The 24,266-nt window shown below is 35.7% G+C and overlaps 1 protein-coding gene across 1 annotated transcript; it reads left to right on the top strand.

The window, feature by feature from the left end:
- The first annotated feature begins 20,801 nt into the window (after nt 1-20,801).
- On the top strand, nt 20,802-22,562 carry LOC109007493 (benzyl alcohol O-benzoyltransferase-like). The gene is made up of 2 exons (XM_018987173.2): nt 20,802-21,410; nt 21,501-22,562. The coding sequence occupies exons 1-2, from the start codon at nt 20,964-20,966 to the stop codon at nt 22,395-22,397; spliced, it is 1,344 nt and encodes a 447-aa protein (XP_018842718.2). The 5' UTR covers nt 20,802-20,963; the 3' UTR covers nt 22,398-22,562.
- The last annotated feature ends 1,704 nt before the right edge of the window (nt 22,563-24,266 follow it).

The raw sequence follows: 24,266 nt of genomic DNA, 5'->3' as shown, positions 1-24,266 counted from the left end.
GGTAGATGCTTTGTGAATTTGTGTAGATTGGGCTAGATGCTTTGTGAATCCGTGTAGAATCTAGCTGTGTATATGCTTTGTGAATCTTGAAAATGGGTAGATTCTTATCATGGTTTTCGTGAATCTAGTTGTGATATGTTTTTTGTGATATAGTTGTGATATGTCATACTAAGTAAGTATGATCTAGAAAATCATATGGATTATCAGTGGGGATGTTTTTGTATATTAATTATAATTTACCTAGCTATTTTAATTAAAATTAATCTTAGTAGATTTCACCACTTTGTCGGATTTGGCATGTAGGTCCAGTTTCTATTTGAGCTAATATTTATTATTTGAGTTTTGGGGCTATTTTTGTTTTGCATGTATTGAATGATTAAACTGATATTATACATGTTTTTGGAGTTGTTTTTGTTTGTGTTGTGTGGTTTGGGGCTATTTATATATTAATAAGATGCAAAAGTTGGAGCAATTTTGAATTTATATATTAAACTAAAATTAAATCACTAAAACAGCCACAATTGTGGTTATTTTAATTTTATAACAGCCCCAATTTCATGAGTTAATATATGTGTTGTGTTTTTTGGATTGTTTTTGTTGGGGTGTTTTGAACGACTAACCTGAACATGTGGGGCCCGAAGTTGAATTAATATTTTTGTACTATTTTGTTTGTGTTGTGTTCTAGTTCTTGAATCATGAATATAGAAGGCACAAGTACTCTACGTGCATTCAAGGTGGTGGAACTACTACTCGGCTAATGCTTGACTTGTGGCAATAATTTATGTACCTAGTTGGTCCATTTAATTAATATGGTTGTTGGCTTGTTGCTGTTAAATTTTGTAACTATTCATGTGTATGAAGAATAATTTAGCCTGTCAATGGCTGCGAGATTTCAATATTCTTGATGATTGTAATAACCATTGATATTTGATTCCAGTTAGGTTTAAACTTTTCTTTCTTTGTCCTTAACATTACTTTTTTTTTCCTTCTTGTGGATCGAGATTGTGTATTATCTTAAGAGATATGACGTAATTATAACCTGCTCTAACTGCAACTGTTTCCCACGTTATTATCTTAATTAAGAGATTTATTCACACGTTATTATAACATGACGTTATTAAGACATTGTGTATTAGCTGCAACTGTTTCAATGTACTGAGACAGTTTTTGTTCATTACTATACTTATGTATGGATGCTGCTAGTTGTGCATATATATATTCACCAAATATTTATTTGCTCATTTGAACCAACTATCAGAACTGGTTTAATTTGTATTTTGATCAAGCATGAAGTTAATTCTAAGGGCTCGTGTGGATAGTGAGATGAGATGAAATGAGATGGTTTCAAATGAGTTGAATAAAATATTATTAGAATATTATTTTTTAATATTATTATTATTTTAGAATTTGAAAAAGTTGAATTGCTTATTATATTTTGTGTAAGTAATTGAAAAAGTTGTAATGATGAGATGATATCGTTTCTCTATCCAAACAAATTTGAAGATAAACTTAAAATTACTGTAGCTCATAATTCAAGCTTTTACTTTTTAAAGAAGTCAATGTAAATCATTTTATTTATATTTCTTCAAATTTTAAAAAAGCATTGAAGAAGCCAATGCTAGTGCTCTATGAGTTCATTGCCTAGTTAAATACTCTTTATGCATTTGGGTATTACCCTTTTGTTTTTTAATGAATTGCGATTACTCAATATTACAAATAAAAATTGCTTGTTTGTTTAGGGATCTAGACAAACGAGTATAAAGACATCATGAAATGTGGTCGTTAATTGACGCTTATCATATATTCTCCTAATTTTCTTCATATTTATCACCTTTAAATGGTTAACGTGATACTTGCAAGAACTATGCCACAATATTAGAGGGACTCAACTAAGTTGCAATAAAAAAAAGTCTCCTCTCTAATATTCTCTATGGAGAATGGAGGTGGAGTTTAGGGCATCTCCAATGTGAAGGCCGTTGACACTTTTGAAATGGAAACAATTCAGGAACTGTAGGAGAGTCTCAAGCTGAACGAGGAAGAAGGGGTGGCTATTGACATTGAAGGAGAAGGAATACCAGAAGTGCTACAGAAGGGGGACCGAAGTTTGGTGAGCAGAATTTGGTCGGATCGACAAATTGGGAAGCATATAGTTGAAACTACTATGGCTAAGGTTTGGAGGCTTAGCAAACCTGTAAAATGTGTAAAACAGAAACAGACAACTAGAAACTTGAGAAAGAATTTGAGAGAAAATCAATGTGATTTCTCATTAAACTGTATTGAATTTCTTTTATCTTAGGTGTTGTACATCACTACTATTTATATACAGTAATTGGCAATGTAAGCCATTTGACTTTAACTAACTTTAACTAACTTAACTGTCATCTTCTAACTTTAACAATTTCTTCATCCTTCTGAGTTTGGCTTCCTGTGACTTTAATTCTAATGCTTCAATTTGCTCTTGTATGTTCCAATACCCCCCCTCAAGAGGGGAATGGATATTGATCATTCCCATCTTGCAGATTAAATGATGAAAATGTAGAGAGCCAAGTGGTTTAGTCAGTATGTTTGGTAGTTGATGTTTAGAGGGAATATGAATAATTTTGATCAGTCCTTCTTGCAACTTTTCTTGAACCAAATGGCAATCTAGCTGGATGTGCTTTGTCCTTTCATGTTGAATAGGATTTGATGCAATTTCAGAAGTTGGTTTGTTGTTAGTATGAAGCAAAACAGCTTGTGAATGGGGAATGTGCAAATTAGCCAGTAGATAGATTAACCATTGAATTTCACGTGGTAGATGCTAGAGCTCTATATTCAGATTTAGCCGAGGATCGACTAATAGTTGGTTGTTTCTTTGACTTCCATGAGATGGGAGAGTTTCCAATAAACACTATGAAACCAATGATGCTTCTTCTGGTGTCAATACATCCATCCCAGTCACTGTCTGAATAAGCTTTTAAATGAAGAGGAGAGTCTGTAGACAGAAAAATGCCTTGACCTGGTGTTGCTTTGATGTACCTAAGGACCCTCTCAGCAGCTTGAAGGTGTTTGGTATTGGGATTAGCCATGAATTGGCTTAATGCTTGTACTGAGTAAGATAGGTCAGGTCTGGTTATGGTAAGATACAATAGATGACCAACAAGTCTTCTATATAATGCAGGACCTGACAGAGGAGTAGATGAATCATTAGCACTAAGCTTTAAGGTAGATTCCATAGGAAAAGCTACAGGTTTGCATCCTGAAAATCCATTGTCTTGCAAGATGTCCAAAGCATACTTGCGTTGGCACAAAGAGATGCCTTTAGCTGATCTGGCCACTTCAATCCCCAAAAAAATATTTCAATTCCCCCAAATCTTTTATTGTAAAAGAGTCATGTAAAAACTGTTTAATAATAGCTACTTCATCAAGGTTATTAGAGGCAATGATGACATCATCAACATAGATCAAAAGTGCCACAAAACTGGTTGAATTGTGTTTGATGAATAAAGAGGAATCAGACTTTGCTTGTGTGAAACCAAACTGAAGCAAGGGGGATGACAGTTTAGAGAACCACTGTCTTGAGGCCTGTTTGAGACCATATAGACTCTTTTTGAGTTTGCAAATTCTAGGATCAGTTGGTGAAGAGTACCTTGGTGGCAGCTGCATGTATACCTCTTCATTCAAGTCTCCATGGAGGAAAGCATTGTTTACATCAAGTTGATGTAAATGCCAATGCTTAATGGCAGCAATTGATAATAAAGTGCGTACTGTTGTCATTTTAGCCACAGGGAAAAATGTATTAAAAAAATCAAGGCCTTCTTGTTGAATGTACCCCTTTGCCACCAATCTAGCCTTGTATCTTTCAATTGTGCCATCAGATTTGTATTTAACACGATAGACCCATTTACATCCCATTGCAGTCTTATTTGGAGGTAGAATTGCAAGTTCCAAAGTTTTATTTAACTCAAGAGCTTTAATCTCATCTGACATAGCAGTTTGCCATTGAGGATGTGAGCTAGCTTGTTTGAAAGTCTTTGGTTCGAAAGTAGAAGAAAAAGCAGAAGAAAAAGCTCTATGTTTAGGAGACAATTTTGTAGTAGAAAGAAAATGTGCAATAGAATATGGCTTACCAGGAGAAGGAAAACAACAATTGAAAGATGCCTGAGATGTTGAAGTAGGCTTAACCATATTACCACAATAAAAATTCTGCAAATATGGGGGAGGATTCCTTACTCTCTCAGATTTTCTAGTATTTATAGGTTCATGGTTGATTTGGGAAATGAGAGGTGCTGCAATTTCAGAAGATGAATTGGAAGATGTTGTAATCTGATAGGTATGTGATCTAATTTATGAATTTCAGGAGGTATTGCAATTTGAGATGAGGGTAAGATTTGAGGTACTGCAATATCAGGAGATGAAATGGAAGGTACTGCAATATCAGGAGATGAAATGGAAGGTAGTGCAATGTCAGAAGGTGAAATGGGAGTTACTGAGAAATCATATAGTGAAGGAAAATTAGGAAATAAAAAGGGTGTGTGATTGGTGTTTGGTATGGAAGGAAAAACAGATTCATGAAATGTAACATTTCTAGAGACAAAAATTTAAAGAGTAAGAAGATCAAGCACCTTATATCCTTTGATATTAGGTGGATAACCAAGAAACAAGCATTTTGAAGCTCTAGGTTGAAATTTTCCTCGATTGTTTTGGATAGTGCTAGCAAAGCACAAGCAACCAAAAACTTTGAAATAGTTGTATGCTGGTGGTTTTTGAAAAAGGAGAGCATAAGGTGTATTATTTTCTAGCACAGATGAGGGAATTCGATTAATGAGATGTGTAGCAGTTAACACACATTCACTCCAATATGATAAAGGTAATTTGGATTGAAAAAGAAGGGCTCTAGCTACATTTAACAAATGCTGATGCTTTCTTTCAACTCTGCCATTTTGCTCAGGAGTTTCTACACAATATAGTTGATGAATCATGCCATATTTTTTATAGAGAGTAGGCATATTGAATTCTTGGCCATTATCTGTTCTAAGTGTTTGGATTTGGGTATTGAATTGAGTTTGAACATAAGCAATGAAGTTGATAAGTAAGGATCTAGTTTCTGATTTTGTTTTCATAAGATAAAGCCAAGTGAAACGTGTATGGTCATCTACAATTGTAAGAAAGAATTTGTATCCAGAATGAGAGATTGTTGAGAATGGACCCCAAATGTCACAATGCACTAATTGAAAAGCTTTATTTGCATTGTTTTGTGATACAGGAAAAGATAGCTTCTTTTGTCGAGCTAGAGGACAAATCTCACAAACATGATTATGAGAAGATTTTACAGAAGGATCAATGGAACTAAGGATTTTCAATCTGTTAGAAGAAAGATGTCCCAATCGAGAATGCCATATGTCAGGACTGATGGTAGATGTATTGACCAAAAAAGAGTTGTTTGAGTCAGGTAATCCCTTCTGTGTTAGCAGGAAAATTAATGAGGTGGTATAGGCCAGCTCTAACTTCAGCAAGCCCAATCATCTTCCATTTGTTGAGGTCCTACAAGACACATTTAGATTGAAAAAGAAACAAGGCAATAGAGTTTTCTTTAGTCAATCTTGAAGCAGAGATAAGATTGATATGAAAAGAAGGAATATAGAGAGCATTATATAGCACTAAATCATAAGAGAGTTTGACAGTTCCTGTAAAACTAATAGGAACAGATTGACCATTTGGTAAATGGACTAAAGAGGGTTTGGTGGGTATTTTTTATTGAAGTGAACAAATGGGGAGAACAGATCATATGATTTGTTGCTCCAATATCCAATATCCAAGGAGAATTGTTGTTCAAAGAATTTGTAACCAAACAGGAGTTGAAGTGATTACCTGATGTGGAGGCAGTATTGACTGCAGAATTGGAATTAATAGATGAATTAGACAAGCTATTAGCAAGAGTGATCATATTCTGTATTTGCTCTTGAGAAAAAGGTATGTTTGGTATGTTTGAGTTTTGCTCCAAAGAAGATGCACTGTTTGCATTGGGCAATCGTGTTGAATTAAATCTTTTTCCTCGAGGGCCTTTCCACCCTGGTGGATAACCTACGATTTGGAAACAATTGTCTGCAAGGTGTCCAGAGAATCCACAATGGGAACAAGTAACATCAGGTTTTCCTTTGAATTTGCTGAACTTAGAGACATTGGAAAAAATTTGTTTGGGTGGTTGTGCAGCAGCCATAGCATGAGAATCAAGAGGAAGCCCTACTACATTTGTCAAAGATCTTTGACTTTCTTCTTGCAGTAACAAAGAAAAGACTTTCCCCATTGAAGGTAAAGGAGAAAGAAGCAGTTGACTTCGAATAGCTGAATAAGATTCATGTAAACCAACCAAGAACTTCATCACATAGTCAGCTTGCTGGCGATCAACAAGATTCTTTAAAATGGCACAAGTGCAAGTATTCAGGATTCCACAATTACATTTAGGAAGAGGACGAGAGCTAATGTATTCATCCCATAAAGTTTTGAAATCACTAAAATATTCAGTGATTGAGTTTGAACCTTGAGAAATAGAACTTAAAGATTTCTCTAATGTAAAAACTCGAGGGCCATCACTTCGAAGGTACCTAACCTTTAGTTCATCCCAAATATCATAAGCAGTATTGAAATAGAGAAGATTTTCCCGAATTTCTTTTGCAATTGAATTCATCAACCAAGACAAAACAAGGTTGTTTGCTCGCAGCCAAGCAACTTGAAGTTTAGTGTTGTCAGGATTGGGTTGAGGCAGACTTCCATCAACAAAGGCAAGCTTGTTCTTTACAGTCAGAGCAAACGAGATTGATCTACTCCATGCAACATAATTTGTACCATTGAAAATTTTGAAAACAAGAAGAGCTCCAGGGTTGTCACTGGGATGCAGATACTAAGGGCATGATGAATCATCAGATGGATTCATTAAGGATGAACAAGAGAATTTCATCATATTGATTGAGGATTCCATATTGGCAGGAGATTCCATAGCAGCAAGAATGACAAGAAATGTAAAGAAAGGTAAAGAAGGATCAGGAATTTGATCAAGAAAGCAGCGGAAGTTTGATACTCGATGATACCATGTAAAATGTGTAAAACAGAAACAGAGAACTAGAAACTTGAGAAAGAATTTGAGAGAAAATCAATGTGATTTCTCATTAAACTGTATTGAATTTCTTTTATCTTTGGTGATGTACATCACTACTATTTATATACAGTAATTGGCAATGTAAGCCATCTGACTTTAACTAACTTTAACTAACTTAACTGTCATCTTCTAACTTTAACAATTTCTTCATCTCTTCTGAGTTTGGCTTCCCGTGACTTTAATTCTAATGCTTCAATTTGCTCTTGTATATTCCAACAAAACCTGTTGTGTTCACAGAATTGGGGAGGAACACTTTTATTATCACTTTTGCTAACCATGCAGATAAGAATCGTGTGGAGAATGGTAGACCATGGCTCTTCGATGGGCACATATTTGTGATGAACGCCTTTGATGGTTACACCCCCCTTAGCAAACTCTCCTTTGAGGTGGAGATAATGTGGGTTCAATTCCATAATCTGCCTTTGGCAGGGATATCACGACAGTGTCGGGAGAAGCCGGGAAGGTCTTTAGGTGTGGTGGAGGAGGTGGACGTAGAATTTGATGATGTGGGGTGGGGTCAGTCCCTTCTAGTTAAAATGTCCTTAGACCTGAAAAAACCTTTGGCTAGGGGATGCACTGTCACTTTGCAAGGGGTGAAAGCCTGGGTCCCAATCAAGTATGAGAAACTGTCGTGGTTCTGCTTGCAGTGTGGAAGAATTATTCACGAAGGAGCAAGATGCCATATGATAGATTCCATGGAGGCTGATAACAAACAGTTTGGAAGTTGGCTTCATGCAGACTCAGGTGGCTGCAAAGCTAGTGCTGTTTCTCAAACAGAACACAATTCGGCGGGGAAGAGTTTTCCAGCAGGGATGGGGAAGCACTTGGTGGAGGAAGGTGGAGACCAGACTGCACTAAGTCCATGAATGGAAAGCGGGAACTTAGGCGATGTTGTGGGAAGGAATTAGGCGGAAAATCCTCTGAAGTCAATAGGAGATAACCCAAAGGCAGGACCCATAGACAAGAATCCGGATTTAAAGGACCAATGCACACAAGCAGAGACAACTTTGGTGGGTGGCGGCTCCATTGAAAACGTGATGCATGGAATTGCAGAGGAAGTCTTCGTGGGCCTGGTATGTAAGACTTTTATTTAAACTCTATGTCCTACACATCCATCATGATAGAGTCTGGAATAGCTCAAAACTTAACAGTTAATAAATGAGTTATAATGGGATAAGAAAACTCCTAAGAGATGAGATTAACTCTATATCTCTAATCACAGTCAAACACAAAGTCTTAGATTTCTTGATGGTCAGAAGTCTATAAATAGTACTGAGGGGTTACAGGGTTCTCACTTACAACATCAGAGTGCCTCTAGCCTTCGGGAGACGCTAGTGAGGCTAAGTTGCTAGGGTGATCCTTCTCTCATAGTCAGATTAATTTCTTCATCAAACAGATGGAGAAAGGTACTTCTTTTTAATGCTGTTGTTTATATTGTGGATTATAGAAAATCAAAGATCCAATTATTAATGTTCATGTTAAAATATTTAACATGTGGTATCAAAGTTTCAGGTTGTAAATTTTTTATGATCATAATAAAGCATATAATGAATAAATATTTGGTTTTATATGTGCTTTCGTATATGTGATTTTATCATGTTGCAAAAGACTGAAAATATTACTTTTTGACCTGACCAAATATTTAATGATGAAAAATCAAACTCTGCTTTTATGAAAGGATATGCAGTGAGAGACTGAGAACATTAATGTATTTCAGTCTTAGTGTACCTATTTCTACTAATACCATAATTTGCATCTGCCTTTATTGGGTGCATTCCATCTATTGTATACGTCGTTGCGTGTTGAGGAATTGCACAAAACCGATTGGTGTGTTTTTGTATTGCGTATTGTAATGGGGAAAGGCAGTTGAGGTATGCCTGTAGAGAAGAACCATGTGAGCCGCCGCAGTGTGGTTGTGTAGCCCATGTATTGTATAGCTGTTGGGTGTGGGGTAAAGCGTCGTGTGTGGTGACCGATGGCTCAACACACGGCTGTAAAGGAGGTGGCTTTGAGGGGTAGCGCAAAGGGGCTGTGAAGTCCCGAATGGGCGCCGCCCCTGCTTGTTTGAGGTTCTCATCGAACGTACGGTGAGGTCGGCGATGGGAGGAGGAGAGGAAGTCCTCCGCGATGGCCTTGTAACGGAGGCAGAGAGCTTTAAAGCCCACTGCTGCAGCGGTTCTCTGGTAATAACAGAGCGAAAAAAAAGGGAGAAAAGTGTATTAGGAGGTCGGCGGCGGAATGAGGACAGAGACAGCTTGCCCGTCACCTCCTTGTCGAAGACGCTCGAGGCCGCAGCAGCTCAAAGCTATAGAAGTGGTGCGGCACTGCAATGTTTTAAGGAAGAATAAGAAGAGAAAATAAACGAGCCACTGATGTGGCCCAGTCCAATAAGAAAAAAAAAAAAAAAAGGAGAAGGTATCGGCCTGAATAGTAGGCTCGACCCAAGTCATCTTATGTTTGACCAATGAATTGAATCGGGTCTTAGCCCGATATACTGGACCAGTCCACACCTAGACCGATTAGATTATAATATTATTATTTATTAAAAAAAATTGAAATTTTATTTGTCTTTTATATACATGTTATTATTGGTACATGCATGTATTAAATTAAATTTTATGCATATTATTATTGTTAAAGACATGTATTAAATTTTATTAAATTTTCTATTCATGTTATTATTGGTATATACATGTATTAAATTAGATTTTATGCATGCTATTATTGTTAAACACATGTATTAAAATTTATTAAGTTTTATATACATGTTATTATTGGTATATATTGTTAAATACATATATTAAATTTTATTAAATTTTCTATACATGTTATTATTGGCATATACATGTATTAAATTTTATTAAGAGTTTATCTTAAAACAGGCTTAGGTGACTTTAGGCACTTTACACTATTCAATGAAAGAGTGCCACGTCATAAATTCATCAACCTTACGGTGGTTTCCCTCACACGTTATTTCTCTTTATTTTCGAAATCCTCTCTCTTCCACTTCTGTCTTCTTCCTCACTGTTCCTCTCTCTCTTCTACTTCACTCTTTCTTCTTCACCATCAACCTCGCTGTCAAACCCAAATTTCTGAAAGTTTCCTCCGTAGATCTCGTCATCCTTATGCTTGTGTTCTAAAGAAAATGGTAAGAATTCCTATTACTTATGCTTGTAGAAATATTTTTCTAAATATTTTTCTCTATAATTCTTTTCTCGTCAAAGCTCCAGTTCTCAGATGAACCCCCTAATTCCTATCACTAATTTCATTTGCTACATTGAAACTTGCAGGAGATCATGAACCCCCTAGAGCATTCACAATTTCACATGAACCCCCTGGCGCATTCACAAGTTTTTAGAAATATGAGAAAAACTGTAACTTTCTGAACATCTCACATTCGGCTGCCATATGACTAATTTATTATCCTTCAACAAATTTATATGAATACTAAAATAAATTGTATTGGGAAGATCAAGTGTTCTCACATTTAAGAGAGGAACTTACATACGGGATCTCAAGACATAGATATGAGATCTGTGCTGACGGGGAGAATGAGAGAGAGATGGCAATGGAGGGCACGCACCTCCGATTAAGAGAGAGAGAGAGAGAGAGTGAAGAGAGATTGTAGATGTGGTTTCCGAAAGGGAGGGATGGTGGAGAGAGAGAGAGAGAGTAGTCGTGGACTCGTGGGGAGGGAATTGCATTTTGAAAGGTTTTTGTGTTTTGCATCTATTGTAAACTTGTTGTACCTGCCACATTTCACCGTCCCATTAGTGGGTGTAAATCTTCTGATTACACAACGTCCGGCCTGTAGGCTCTCTCCCTTTTATTAAATGTCATATGCGTGTTATTATTATTAAATTCATGTATTCAATCTTATGTACATGTTATTATTAAATACATGTATGAATTATTTATTCTGACTCTCATTATTATGCCATGTATATTTGTTTATCTAATATGGGGCATTTACATCAAAATTAAAAAAAAGATTAGTTGCTCAAAGGTACAAGATTTTCTTAATTTTGGTAAAAAATCATTAAACTCTATAGTAAGGTGGATAAAGTTGGAGTGAACAATTTGTGTGTCAAGATCTATTCTCAAAGGAGGATCTTGATAACACTACTAGTTCATCCATTAAAGTAAAAGTTGGGGTGAATAATTTGTATGCTAGAATTTACTCCCAATAGAGAATTCTGGTGATACAGCTAGTTTATCCATATAATTTAAAGTTGGAAAGAACACTTTGTATGTCAGAGTTTACTCCCAAATGAGAATTCTGATGATACAACTAGTTCATCCACATAATTTAATACTAGGGAGAACATTTTGTGTATCAAGATCAACTTCCAAAGGAGGGTCTTGATGACATTACTAGTTCATCCATAATTGATTAAATTCTGATTATTGTTTCTTAGTGTCGAACTCAAAGCATTAATGTGATTAAAATGTTTTTCTTGCAGTAAGTATATGAATATTTTTACAATGTTTTCTATACAGAATGGACTCTAGTATAGAGAAACATGAGCATATCAAATTTACACTAGGAGTTTTGGACCCTGATTTATCATTTTTAAGTCTTAACATCAATTATTATTGAGAATAATAAAAAAAAAAGGAAAATTACAATGTTTAAGAATATTGGATTAATTGCTACCACATCAAACTATAGGAATTTCTTATATTTGTGCATAATGGTTTACTTCGGAGGCACTATTATGAGATATGAACAAGTTGGCAGTATAATTGTTAGCTAGATACAAATTTATTTTGCTAATTTGTATGAAAAATCATTTGCATCCTTTGGAAAATGAATGCAATGATGGTGATGAAAATATAAGAATTGTGTCAATTGAAGTTTGAAAGAAACAATGACACATAAAAGTTTAGGTTCCCCAAGCATGGGACATGATTCGAAGGGAAGAGTAAACCGTTTTGTTTTGTTTTTTTTTTTTTTTTTCTCTTCTATATAAGTTTCGAATCAGATCTTATATATGTTTATACATTTATTTAGATTAAACTTGAGTGCAAATGTTCATATTTATTTTGTCTGTATAAGAATAAATGTTGATACATATTTTAGTGGTTAAACTCTAATATAAATGTTTAAATTTTAAATTGTTTCAAGATTCCATTTATGATAGTTCCATTTTTCATTCCAATAAAATTCTTATTTGCCTTTATAATAGTGCTTTTGTTAAAAGTTTTTCTTTTTCACTTGTGAGGCATGTATTGGAACCATGTGAAAAATGATTTATGAAATTTAATACAATTTGTGGCATAGAATTTGAAATAGAATTTGTGACATAAAAGTTTGGAGAATATCTCCAAGAAAAGTTGTAGAGATTAGTAAATAAAATATTTTCCGTATTTAGGTTTTCTAATCTTAGGATATGTATTGATTTGCATAAAAGGAAATCAAATCAAACTTATCAAGAAAAAATGATACAAGTAATAGAGAGTTTCTTGAGATGATTCATATAAACGCATGTAAACATTTTCTCTATAATGTTTGATAGATATAAGTATTTCATTATTTTCATAGATAATTTTTATGGTATGGATGTATCTATCTGCTACATGAGAAGTCTCAAACCATTAGAAATTATTGAGATACTTCTCATGGGGAGGAAATGCAGGTAGAAATGTGAAAATTATCGAAATGGATCGAAGTGGTGAGTGCTAAGAAAAGTATTATGAGGCAGGTCATAACCCTGATCTATTTTGTTAACTTCTTGGAAAGATGTGTAGTAAAATTATTAAAAACAATGGTATATATCTTAAATTGTGTTCTTAGTAAGTAGTCTCAAAGACTTATTTGGTGTTGTGGAACTTGATTTAAGGCTTATACATGAATGAATAGCCAATCTAAAGTAAGGTTTTATAATCCAAATGAAAGAAAGTTGGATCGTATAATAGTTAATGGATACATTATTTATTATTCATGGAGATCCAAATGATTTAAGTTGTATTGTCTCTATTCATAGTTTGAATTTTGATTGAATTAAAATGTCAGATTCCTTATGGTTGGCAAAATCAGTGGAAGTATAAGAAACTAGAGATGTGATTGTTGTGAAGTGCATTCTTATACTTTGAAAATGCTTATAATTTATTTTATGATTATCTTAATGATAACATGGAACAACAAACAAATGATCATCTACCTCATCAAAGAAACACCACTGAAGAATTGGCCATGGAGACATTAAAACAGGTAACCTCATATGATCTTCTTGATTTGATTTTTAGTTAGGTTGCGTGCTGTATTTTCAAAATTTGAATTTGACATAGAAATAAATGAAGGTTCGTATATGTTTTCACAAGTTATAGAAATAAGTGATTTTATAAAAGACTGATACATAAAAGAGTGATTGAAATCCATGAATCAATATAAAGTCTGTAATTTCATCTAAATTGTCTGAAATGTATAAAAGTCGAATGTAAATGAGTGTTGGAGACAAAACTCTGACTTTAAAGGCAATATTGAACGATATAGAATCAGACTTGTAATCAAGGATTTCACTCAGAAATGTGCATTAATTAGAAAGAGATTTCTAATAAACTTGAAAGAACTCATTAAGAATCACTATGGCATGAATAACTCATTATGGTCTAGAGTTACATCAAAGAGATGTGAAAATAATTGTAAAGTGAAAGTTTGAAGTCTACAAGAAATGAATAAAATGATTACTTAGAAGATGTAACAGATTTTCTGAAAAATTGGTATCTAGAATTTGATAATACCAATACTGTTTTGGAATTAAGAAAAATATTGTCAATGTATATACCCGTAAGTCAGTGGGAGTATATTTGTATTTATGATCATGCATGTATATGACTTTTAGCAAGTATGAATTATGGTTTGTAGTATGGCATTAAAGTTATGCCTTCAAGGAATTTTAAAAATGAAATTATGAACGAGACATTTTTCGTAATTGGGATTGAATTTTAATACCAAAACGACGAATGTTAAGATTGTCTCAGTATAGTTGCATAGAGTTTTTGAAAGATTTTATATGAACAATTGTTCTTCAATATATGCTTTAAAAATAAAATGTGACATGCTCAATATTTTACAATATCATCGAAATGATTAGGTTGTTAAGGAAATTTTGTATATGATTGTTATAATAAATCTTATGATTGCACAAACCTATATAAGGTTGAATGTCAGTTTTTGAGTTGACATTCTTGGTTGTTGCCAAAGTAACCCAATGATGTTTGACCCAAAAGCTGTGAAAAGAGTGCAATGTTATTTGCAAAAAATTAAAGACTATATTATTGCTTTAAGAAGAATTGCTACTCTTAAGGTAACTGGATATTCAGACCAATTTTTTGTGGGATTACTCTAATGATGGAAAATACAGTTAAGGTTATGTATTTTTCTATCTAGTAGAGTTATTTTATGAAAAAGTATGAGGCAAATCTCTTACTGCTTCATGTGCAATAGGAACTGAGTTTGTGGTATGTTTTGAGGCCACAATGTATGATATCTGACTGAGGAAATTTATCTTAGGACTTGAAATTGTCGACTTATAGCCAAGTTGCTAAGAAAGTATTGTAAGAATTCATCAGAATATTTTTCTCAGGATGATAAGTATTTAATGAAAATTTAAATACATAAGTGTTAAGGAGAAAATACAGAAACAAATATGTCCATAACAATATTGTATTAATGATTATACTTTAAGAGGCATGTTGAACAGATGAGTCATATGCTTATGCCCATGATGTGAACATGTTAAAGAGATCATTGATATATTGAGTATTTTGTTACTGGAAAATGAAAGATATCTATTATGATTGTTTCTGTTTTCTTGTCTTTCCACTTTATATGTATATTGAATGGCATGGATGAATGATGACAAGATAATGTCTATAATAGACATGAATTGGAACCCAATGTATTATAGTATTAGCCTTAATTGTTCTAATTAAAGATCGTGTTAAATTAAGTTATTGGTGTTGTGGTACATGGAAGGGAATTTGTTGATTATATAACAGAGGATCGCCATGACTCGTATTGGTTGCTGGTTTGATATTAATATTACGGAACTCATGAAATGTATTTTGAGCTATGAAAATTTCAGGAAATGAATTTGCACAGTATGGTTAATTTCCTATGATAAACCCATGAACGGAAAATATTATTTTTTGGGCGTATGGGCCAAGTGAGAGAATGTAAGAGTTTTATTTAAACTATATGTCCTACACATCCATCATGATAGAGTTTGGAATAGTTCAAAACTTAACAGTTAATAAATGAGTTATAATGAGATAAGAAAGCTCCTAAGAGATGAGATTAACTCTATATCTCTAATTACAGTCAAACACAAAGTCTTAGATTTCTTAATGGTCAGAAGTCTATAAATAGTATTGAGGTGTTACAGGGTTCTCACTTACAACATCAGAGTGTCTCTAGCCATCGGGAGACACTGGCGAGGTAAGTTAGGTGATCCTTCTCTCATAGTCAGATTAATTTCTTCATCAAACAGATAGAGAAATGTACGTCTTTTTAATGCTATTGTTTATTATTGTGGATCATAGAAAATCCAAGATCCAATTATTAATGTTCATATTAAAATATTTAACATGGTAGAGGAGCGAGCTTATCTAGTCCAAGAGAAAACTGCATGCGAGGCCCAACAACCTTCCACGTTACCACCAGGGAGGTCCTCCCGAAGCATATGGCAAAGACATGCAGAACGTAACCCAGGTAAGGTTCCTGTAAAGCAATATATGAGTCTTAGTAAAAAACATGTATTAGAAGGAGACAATAATGTCTCTTTATCACGTGAAGGGAGTAAAAGGAGGAAGTTGATGAGGGGGAATACAAGGGACTCAACAACTAATCCAGTGGGTATAAGTAAAGTCGGTGAAAATGTTAATTTGATATCGGCAGTGGCTATTGAACAGCCCTGCCGAACCTTATGAATCTCCTCAGTTGGGACTCCCATGGGCATGGGATCCCACGGGGAGTTCAAGTTCTCGCTGATTTAGTCAGAGAGGAAGGTCTCAAGGACTTGTTTTCACAAGAGACAAGGCTGCAAGAACAAGTTATAGAGAAAATTAAGTATTGGTTGGGCTTTGAAAATTATTTGGCAATAAGTAGTGAGGGGCGGAGTGGATATTGCCCTCTTTTGGAAGAATGATGCTAAGGTGGCGATTCAAACTTTTCAAGAAGTCATATTCATGCTTCTATTCATGACACTATAGCTAAAGGTGAAACTTGGTATCCACTCCGCCCCTCACGGGGGTGTATGGTCAACCTGAAGCCAGTAGAAGACATGAAACTTGGAGCCTCATTCGATCTCTAAAGGTGCGAAGTGACCAAGGATGGCTCTTGATGGGAGATTTTAATGAGGCGTTAAGTGTTAATGAAAAAAGTGGAGGGAGGGATAGAGTAGAGAAACAAATGCAAGATTTCCGAGAAGTAGTTGACGATTGTGAGCTGCTGGACTTGGGTTTTTATGGCAATCCATTCACTTGGTGTAATAAAAGGGAACTTGCTCAATGCATCAGTGAGAGACTTGATAGATGTTTGGCAAATCTAAAGTGGAAAGCCTTATTTCCTATGGCTAGTGTAAGTCATGGTAGTGTGGCATATTCTGATCATGTGCCAATAAAGTTACAATTGCAGAATGAAAGAAAACAGAGGAGAGGGAAGAGGTTGTTTCGTTTTGAGGCAATGTGGGTGGAGGACAGAAATTGTAAAATAGTAGTAGAAAAGGCTTGGGTGGACTGCTCTGGGGATAGAACAATGGAGGGGGTGATGCAACAAATCAAGAGATGTAGTGAACAACTAGACAGTTGGAATAAAAATAGTTTTGGTCATGTCCAGAAAAATCTAAAAAAGGCTAAGGTGTAGCTCAAGTCCTTAAAAGATTCAGATCCTATTGGCCATGAAGGGGGATAGAAATACCAGTTTTTTTCCATCACAAAGCTTCATAGAGAAAGACAAAGAACATAATTAAAGGCATAAGGGATCCTATTGGGAAATGACAAGTAGATGAGGAAAGAGATGCAATAATTCTCAAGTACTTCCGTACACTTTTTACTACTTCTACTGAGAAGGGTAGTATGCATTTCTTAGACAATCTGGTGGGTAGAGTTACTAAAAAGATGAAGATAAAACTTGAGATGCTGTTTGTTGCAACAGAAGTGGAAGTGGCTCTTAAAGAAATGAATCCATCAAAGGCTCCTGGACCAGATGATATGGCCCCTTTATTCTTTAAAAAATACAGGCATGTAGTGGGTAAGGATGTTACTCATGTTGTTCTACATACCCTTAACAATGGTAGCCTTCCTTCTTTACTAAATCACATTTTTGTTACTTTGATTCCTAAAAAGGAAAAAGGCTGAGTTGGTGTCTGATTTTAGGCCAATCAGCCTTTGTAATGTCTTGTACAAGTTGGTGGCAAAGGTGTTAGCAAACAGGTTGAAGGGGGTCTTACCTGATCTGATTTCCTCTTCATAGTGTGCATTTGTACCAGGAAGGTTGATTTCAGATAATGTGCTCATTGCATATGAACTTGTGCAGTTTATTCGAAGGAAGAGGCAAGGAAAAAAGGGCTTTATGTCACTTAAGTTTGACATGAGCAAGGCTTATGATCGTATAGAGTGGAATTTATTTGCAATTGAGGGCATTGTCAACAAATTTTTAATAATATGGTCTTGCCATTATTTTCGAAACGGAGTTTGAAACCATAATTCACCAATACCCTAATGAACCAAGATATGGATCACTTGATCCAAAATGGCATATAGTTATAATCAAAGAGTTTATTTCTAGTGATTATCAAGCTTTTCTATCATTTTCATACCCTGCATATTGTTGGCGATCTAGCATAATAAGAAAAACACGAAATCGTACCAAAAATAAAAATTAATCAGAATGGCAACAACGAAGTTATCTTCACCAGAACTGTGATGTCTTTCCAAAGGACCAAGCCAATCCTATGCAAGAATAGATGCTTGGGTGAGACAATTAAATATGTGGACAACTTTCAATCATATAGATGAAGTTTACTATTGCAACATAAAAGTGATAGAGTTTTACAGTAATTCAAAACAAGGATCACAAACATACCTTAATGCAGTCCCAAAATCAGAAGAGTTCGACCAAATAGAATAAAATGTAGCCTTAGAAAAAAAATGAAAAAAGAAAAACAAAAAGGAAGCAAACTAGGAGGCCTTCGACGTGGCTTACAATGGCGACTGTGGGAGACGTCGACAACGTTCGATGGTGACTGTGGGATTCATTCGACTGCAGCTGTGGAAGATGAATGCTTTCCTTTAGTTGCAGTTGCTGCAGTTACTGAAGTTGAATTTATCCTTCAACATCGCTTGGGTTAGTTTTGTTCAACTGAAGAGAATTTTCCTTCGTCTTTCTCTTCTTGTATGGGAGTAAGAGAAATTTTCCTTCATCTTTTTCTTCTTGTGTGGGAAGAATAGCAGGCAGCGAAAAGAGAAATTTCTTATGATGAAAATAATATTTGACCAACCCAATGGACTGACCAGATTTGGCTGGCAAACAAATTTTGGGATAAAGTTACTATAGATTTATTGAATCGATTGTAGTAAAGTTTTGTACAATTTAACTAAATTTTGACCAAAATTTTACTAAATTGAATCTACTGTTAGTGTTCAAAAAGGACGTTAAAAGTTGTGGTGGTGGTTTAGATAGATCTAGCTAGGACCTCTCCAAACCTACTTCCACTTTTTCAACACACTACTCCTTGAAAGTAATCGAGTGTTTGGTCCCACAAATGATTATAATACTTTCTATCATTTACTCTGGCTTGGACCATATTTCTCTCTCTTAAGTTGGTATTAGCTCATATTTGTATTATTTAATTATATTTGTTCATGTATGTTTTGAAAGTTTTTATTGTTTTTAAATGGTAATTTTGTCATTTTTTTTTCAAGTACAACTTGATTGTTGGAATGACATTTAGAATATTTAATTTATTTTCGTTTATTTGTTGGAAACATTTCTTGCTGTTGTTGGGAACTTTTGGTTGGCAAAAAAAAATTTGTTTTTGTTGTTGTTGGGTTTCTTTTTTTGTCGAATGAAAACTTAGAAAATGGTTATTGTAATAGTTAGAAGAAAATATTATTATGATGGATGTTAAAGACGGGTGTGGATGATTTTGGATATGGATGATGTGTTAATGAAGGATGATTTGGATGATTTTGGATGTGGATGATGGATATTATTTATTTTTAGATTGTAATTTTTGAAAAAAATTGAAATTTGAAAGCCAACACAAAAATTCTTTTTTAAGAAGTGAGCTAAATATGAAGTTAAAAAAGCTAAAAAAAGAAAAAAAGTTTAAAATTTGACTCCGCTCCGACAATTCTGAGTCGGAGTAGGAATCAGAGTTACAGGTAGGCCATACTGACTCCGACTTTGTTAGTGCTCAAACGTAGGTGCAATGGCGGAACCAGGAATTTGTTTTAGGGGGGCAAGTAAAGCTAAAACTATAATAAAATATTTTTTGTTCTATTTCTATACAATTTTTCTTGTGGAATAGAACAATTTGATAGTAAGATCTAAAATAAAAATAAAAAACATTTAATACAACCTATGTATTAAAAAGGTATATGATATGTCAAGAATAATATAAATAACCATTCAATAGACATAATTATATATAAGCCAAATCAAGTAGTAATCAATCTATTTTAAAAAGAAAAAGAAAATTTCTAAACAAAAATACAACTGCATCAATACATGAAAGAAGGAAAAAAGTAAAAAAAAAACTTCAAAAACACTGCATAAATAGATTCAATACAATTATATGTATGAAATTAGAAGAAAATCGAAAAAGGTGAAAAAAATTAGAGAAAAGGAAACCGTGTATGCAGTGGCGGAACTATCTATGTAGGCAGCTAGGCTATTGCAATGTTACTGTTACTGTAGCTTGGAGAAGAGCTGCAATCTGCACCAAAAATTTGCTTCAAGACAACACCTAACTAGCCCATGAACAAAAGCTTCCATTTTTAGCCTTTTGGCATATAGTAAGGATAAGAGAATTTTCTTTTAGCAGTAGAAAGTTAGAAACTGCAGAATTGTAAGCGACAACAGGCAGAGGAGAAGAAAACCATCCGACTTCCCTTTTTATTTTTATTGATAATAAAAATGTATCATCGTGTTATTAGATCATTTTAGTTTATGTGAGATGTATTTTATTTATTTTATTTTAAATCAAAATAAATATTTTTAAATTGAACTTATAAGTAATTAATCTAGAATATCAAAATAATTTTATAGAGAAAGAGTTAAGATAATTTTTTAGAGAGAAAATATAAATATAAGTCTACTGTTTATGGAACCCGGCGCACACCTAGTGCATTGAGTGAAGGAAAAAATAAATAAATAAAATTGGACGGTGTGCTGCGGTGTGCGTTTTAGAAAAGAAGCCAACAAGCCCAAGACAAAATGAGATTAATATCATCGTATTAAATCATCCTTCAAAGTTCCCACAGCCTAGGTGGCGGCCATGCGGATAATGAAACACGAGATACTAATTTTTGTTTTTTCGTGGCTGAAAATGGTTGGCGGTTCAAGAACGTCCAAAGAATTACTTGTGGTCGTCATGCGGCGGATTTTCTTTCAGACGAAACACATGATTCACAATTTTCGTTGTACGGCCCTTTCACCTCTTCTATATAAACAGCAACTTCGAACGATTGCTTGGGAAAGGAAACAAAAAAAAAAACAAAAACAAAAAAAGCAACTTCGAACGAATTATGGCGCAGAGTGCACACACATTACAGTCTTAAAAAACCACACTTTCCCTAATTTTCTAAGAACCATTTTCTTGCCATGGCAGCATCAAGTCAGTCTCTGGTATTCACAGTACGAAGGTGCAAGCCCGAGTTAATTGCTCCAGCTAAGCCCACACCCCACGAGTTCAAACAACTTTCTGATATCGACGATCAAGAGCTTTTACGATTTCAAGTCCCGGCGATACAATTTTATAGACACGATCGCTCGATGCAAGGTAGAGACCCTGTGAAAGTCATCAGAGAGGCACTTGCTCAAACACTTGTGTTTTACTACCCATTTGCAGGTAGGCTTAGAGAAGGGCCTGGAAGGAAACTGTTGGTAGAATGCACGAGTGAGGGTGTCGTATTCATCGAGGCAGATGCCGATGTTACACTTGAGCAGTTTGGTGATGCTCTTCGACCTCCATTCCCGTGCTTGGAGGAGCTTCTTTTTGACCTTCCAGGCTCTGGAGGGGTTCTTCATTGCCCATTACTGCTTATTCAGGTACAAATTAGGCTAAGGAACTCGTGAACTTTTTTAGTTTTCCCCCCCTAAAGTTGATCGTACCTTGGCATCTTCATGACTTGCATGCAGGTGACGCGGCTCAAATGTGGCGCGTTCATCTTCGCACTACGCCTCAACCACACGATGAGCGATGCCGCTGGTGTGGTCCAGTTCATGACAGCCGTGGGTGAGATGGCGCGGGGGGCGCGCGCCCCTTCCGTCTTACCCGTATGGCAGAGACATTTCTTAAATGCGAGGGACCCAACATGCTTGACATGCGCGCACCGCGAGTACGACGAGGTGATCGACACCAAGGGTACTGGCACCATCACCCCGCTCGAGGACATGGCTTGCCGCTCCTTCTTTTTCGGCCGTACCGAGGTGTCTGCCATCCGTAGGTTTGTGCCGCATCACCTGATCCAGTCCACCACCTTTGAGGTTATAATGGCATGCCTTTGGCGATGCCGCACCATCGCACTCCAGTTCGACCGCAACGAGGAGGTGCGCATGATGTCCATCGTCAGCGCGCGTGGCAAGTTCAATCCTCCGTTACCGAGCGGTTACTACGGCAACGTTTTTGCTTACCCAGCAGCAGTCACGACTGCCGGAAAGCTCTGCGAGAACACTAATTTGGGTTATGCTTTGGAATTGGTGAGGAAGGCAAAAAGAGAAGTGAACGAGGAGTATATGCGGTCGGTGGCAGATCTAATGGTGATCAGAGGCAGGCCATTCCTAACGATGGTGGGGTCATTCCTTGTGTCGGATGTGACACGTGCCGGGTTTGGAAAGGTGGACTTTGGGTGGGGCAAGCCAGCTTATGGTGGTACAGCCGAATGTGTTGTGAGACATATTTCTAGAATGGGGAGCTTCTATATGCCTTGTAAGAACAGTAAGGGAGAGGAAGGGAAAGGCGTGGGAGTTTGCTTGCCAGCCCCAGCAATGGAAATATTCGTAAAGGAGTTGGATTTCTATCTCAAAAACTTTTGAAAAACATGCCGGAGAGTGGCAATAAATCCAATTTTAATGCTCTAAACTGTAAACCCAACTCATGATCAACGTACGGCCATCGGAAGGCGAGTCGTTCGAATAAAAGGTGAAATTCAAACTATCTTGTGTAGCAGTCCCATTTCATCAGGAAAATCCTAGTCTTTACCGAGAATGCATACCGAATGTAGGAATGATTTTTTTAAAAAATCATATAAAATTAAAAATACAAAAGAGCGACAATATTGATGGAACGAAATGAAAATCAAGAAACTGAGAAACCATCGGAAGGAAATCCAAAATGAAGGAAGAAGGATTGAAACCCAAAATCGTCAAGTCATTTGTCAAGTCATTAAGTAGGTGGTCCTTTGATATTTTGTCTATTATTACGATTGAACGTGCCAATTGAAGAAAGCTTTTTCTATCCAAAATTGTGGAGTCATTTGTCAAGTCATTATGTAGGTGATCCTTTGGTATTTTGTCCATTGTTACAGTTGCATGGGCTTGTTGAAGAAAGCTTTTTCTATCCTAAATCTTCGAGTCATTTGTCAAGTCATTATGCAGGTGGTCCTTTAGTATTTTGTCCATTGTTACAGTTGCATGGGCTTGTAAAAACAAAAAAGCTTTTTTTAGCAACAATTGTTGGCTCATTTGTCAAGTCATTATGTAGGTGGTCCTTTGGTATTTCATCCATTGTTACGGTTGCATGTGCATGTTGAAGAAAGCTTTTTCTATCCAAAATCATCGAGTCATTATGTAGGTGGTCCTTTGATATTTTGTCCATTGTTACCTTGACATAGGCCTATTGAAGAAAGTTTCTTTAAATCGTCAAGTCATTTGTCAAGTCATTATGTAAGTGGTCCTTCGGTATTTTGTCCATTATTATAAGTCATACACCTACTTTTCTGATGTCCCATCAATCATAGAATAGTGGCAAGTCGTTCAAATAAAAGGTGAAATTTAATTTGGGGTTTGCTACGTACAACTGACCTTGTGGAACCGAGTGTAACTAGATGAAGTGCCTTAAACATAAATTTTTTTTTAAAGAAAAAGAAAATTGAGAAGACCATCAGATGAAGTTGGCAAGTGAAAGGAAGAAGGAAAAATTAGAAGGAAGAAAGACGGACCACCACTAAATGCGCCCAATAAATTCTCTCCATATCCAAAGAAATTTTAGTCAAACGGAAATTAAATTCCCAGGAAACAAGAAAACTCCCCACTCCCCTCCTTCAAACTGAATTCAACCCATATTGTCCACTCCCAAGGATTCAAGCTCTAGCTCTTTCTTCATGTCAGTAGTAAGTATAGTAGAGTGAGCAAAACCCACCAAACCAGATAAGTTTCTTTACAATGTGAACATTGATGAGAGAGTGCGAAGCACATCTACTATTCCACATATAAGAAGTGTTCCAGGGAAAGCAGGGGTCTTTTTTTAAACGATATTGTCTATTCATTTAACATAACATATTTTGGTTCAAAGTAGATCAAACTCGATTTGAGAAAGACAAATTCAGAATATGACTAATAGAAAAATGATGGTGGCTTTGTGTTTTGAGAAATGAAGAAGTTTGTTGAGTAAGGCTAGGTCACGGGGAGAGAAATCCAGCACGCGTGTGGCCACTTTCATCTAAATGATGTGGTGACTACCCGACAGTTGAGAAACGGAAGATGAACGAAAGCTTGTGGAAGACGAACAGAAGCTTGTTGCAGAGACCAAGGAGAGATATGCCGTCGTGCTGAAGGGATTGAAGGCTGTAGCGAATACGAAGCTTCTTGAAGATGATTGAAGGGATACAAATGGAGTGAAATTGAAGGGGAGAGGCAGAGACGAAGGGGAGAGATGCCGTCATGTTGAAGGGATGGAGGCTAGAG

The sequence above is a fragment of the Juglans regia genome, chromosome 16, assembly GCF_001411555.2.
Source record: "Juglans regia cultivar Chandler chromosome 16, Walnut 2.0, whole genome shotgun sequence".
In the NCBI taxonomy this organism is placed as follows: domain Eukaryota; kingdom Viridiplantae; phylum Streptophyta; class Magnoliopsida; order Fagales; family Juglandaceae; genus Juglans; species Juglans regia.
This window is presented reverse-complemented; position numbering and strand designations above follow the sequence as displayed.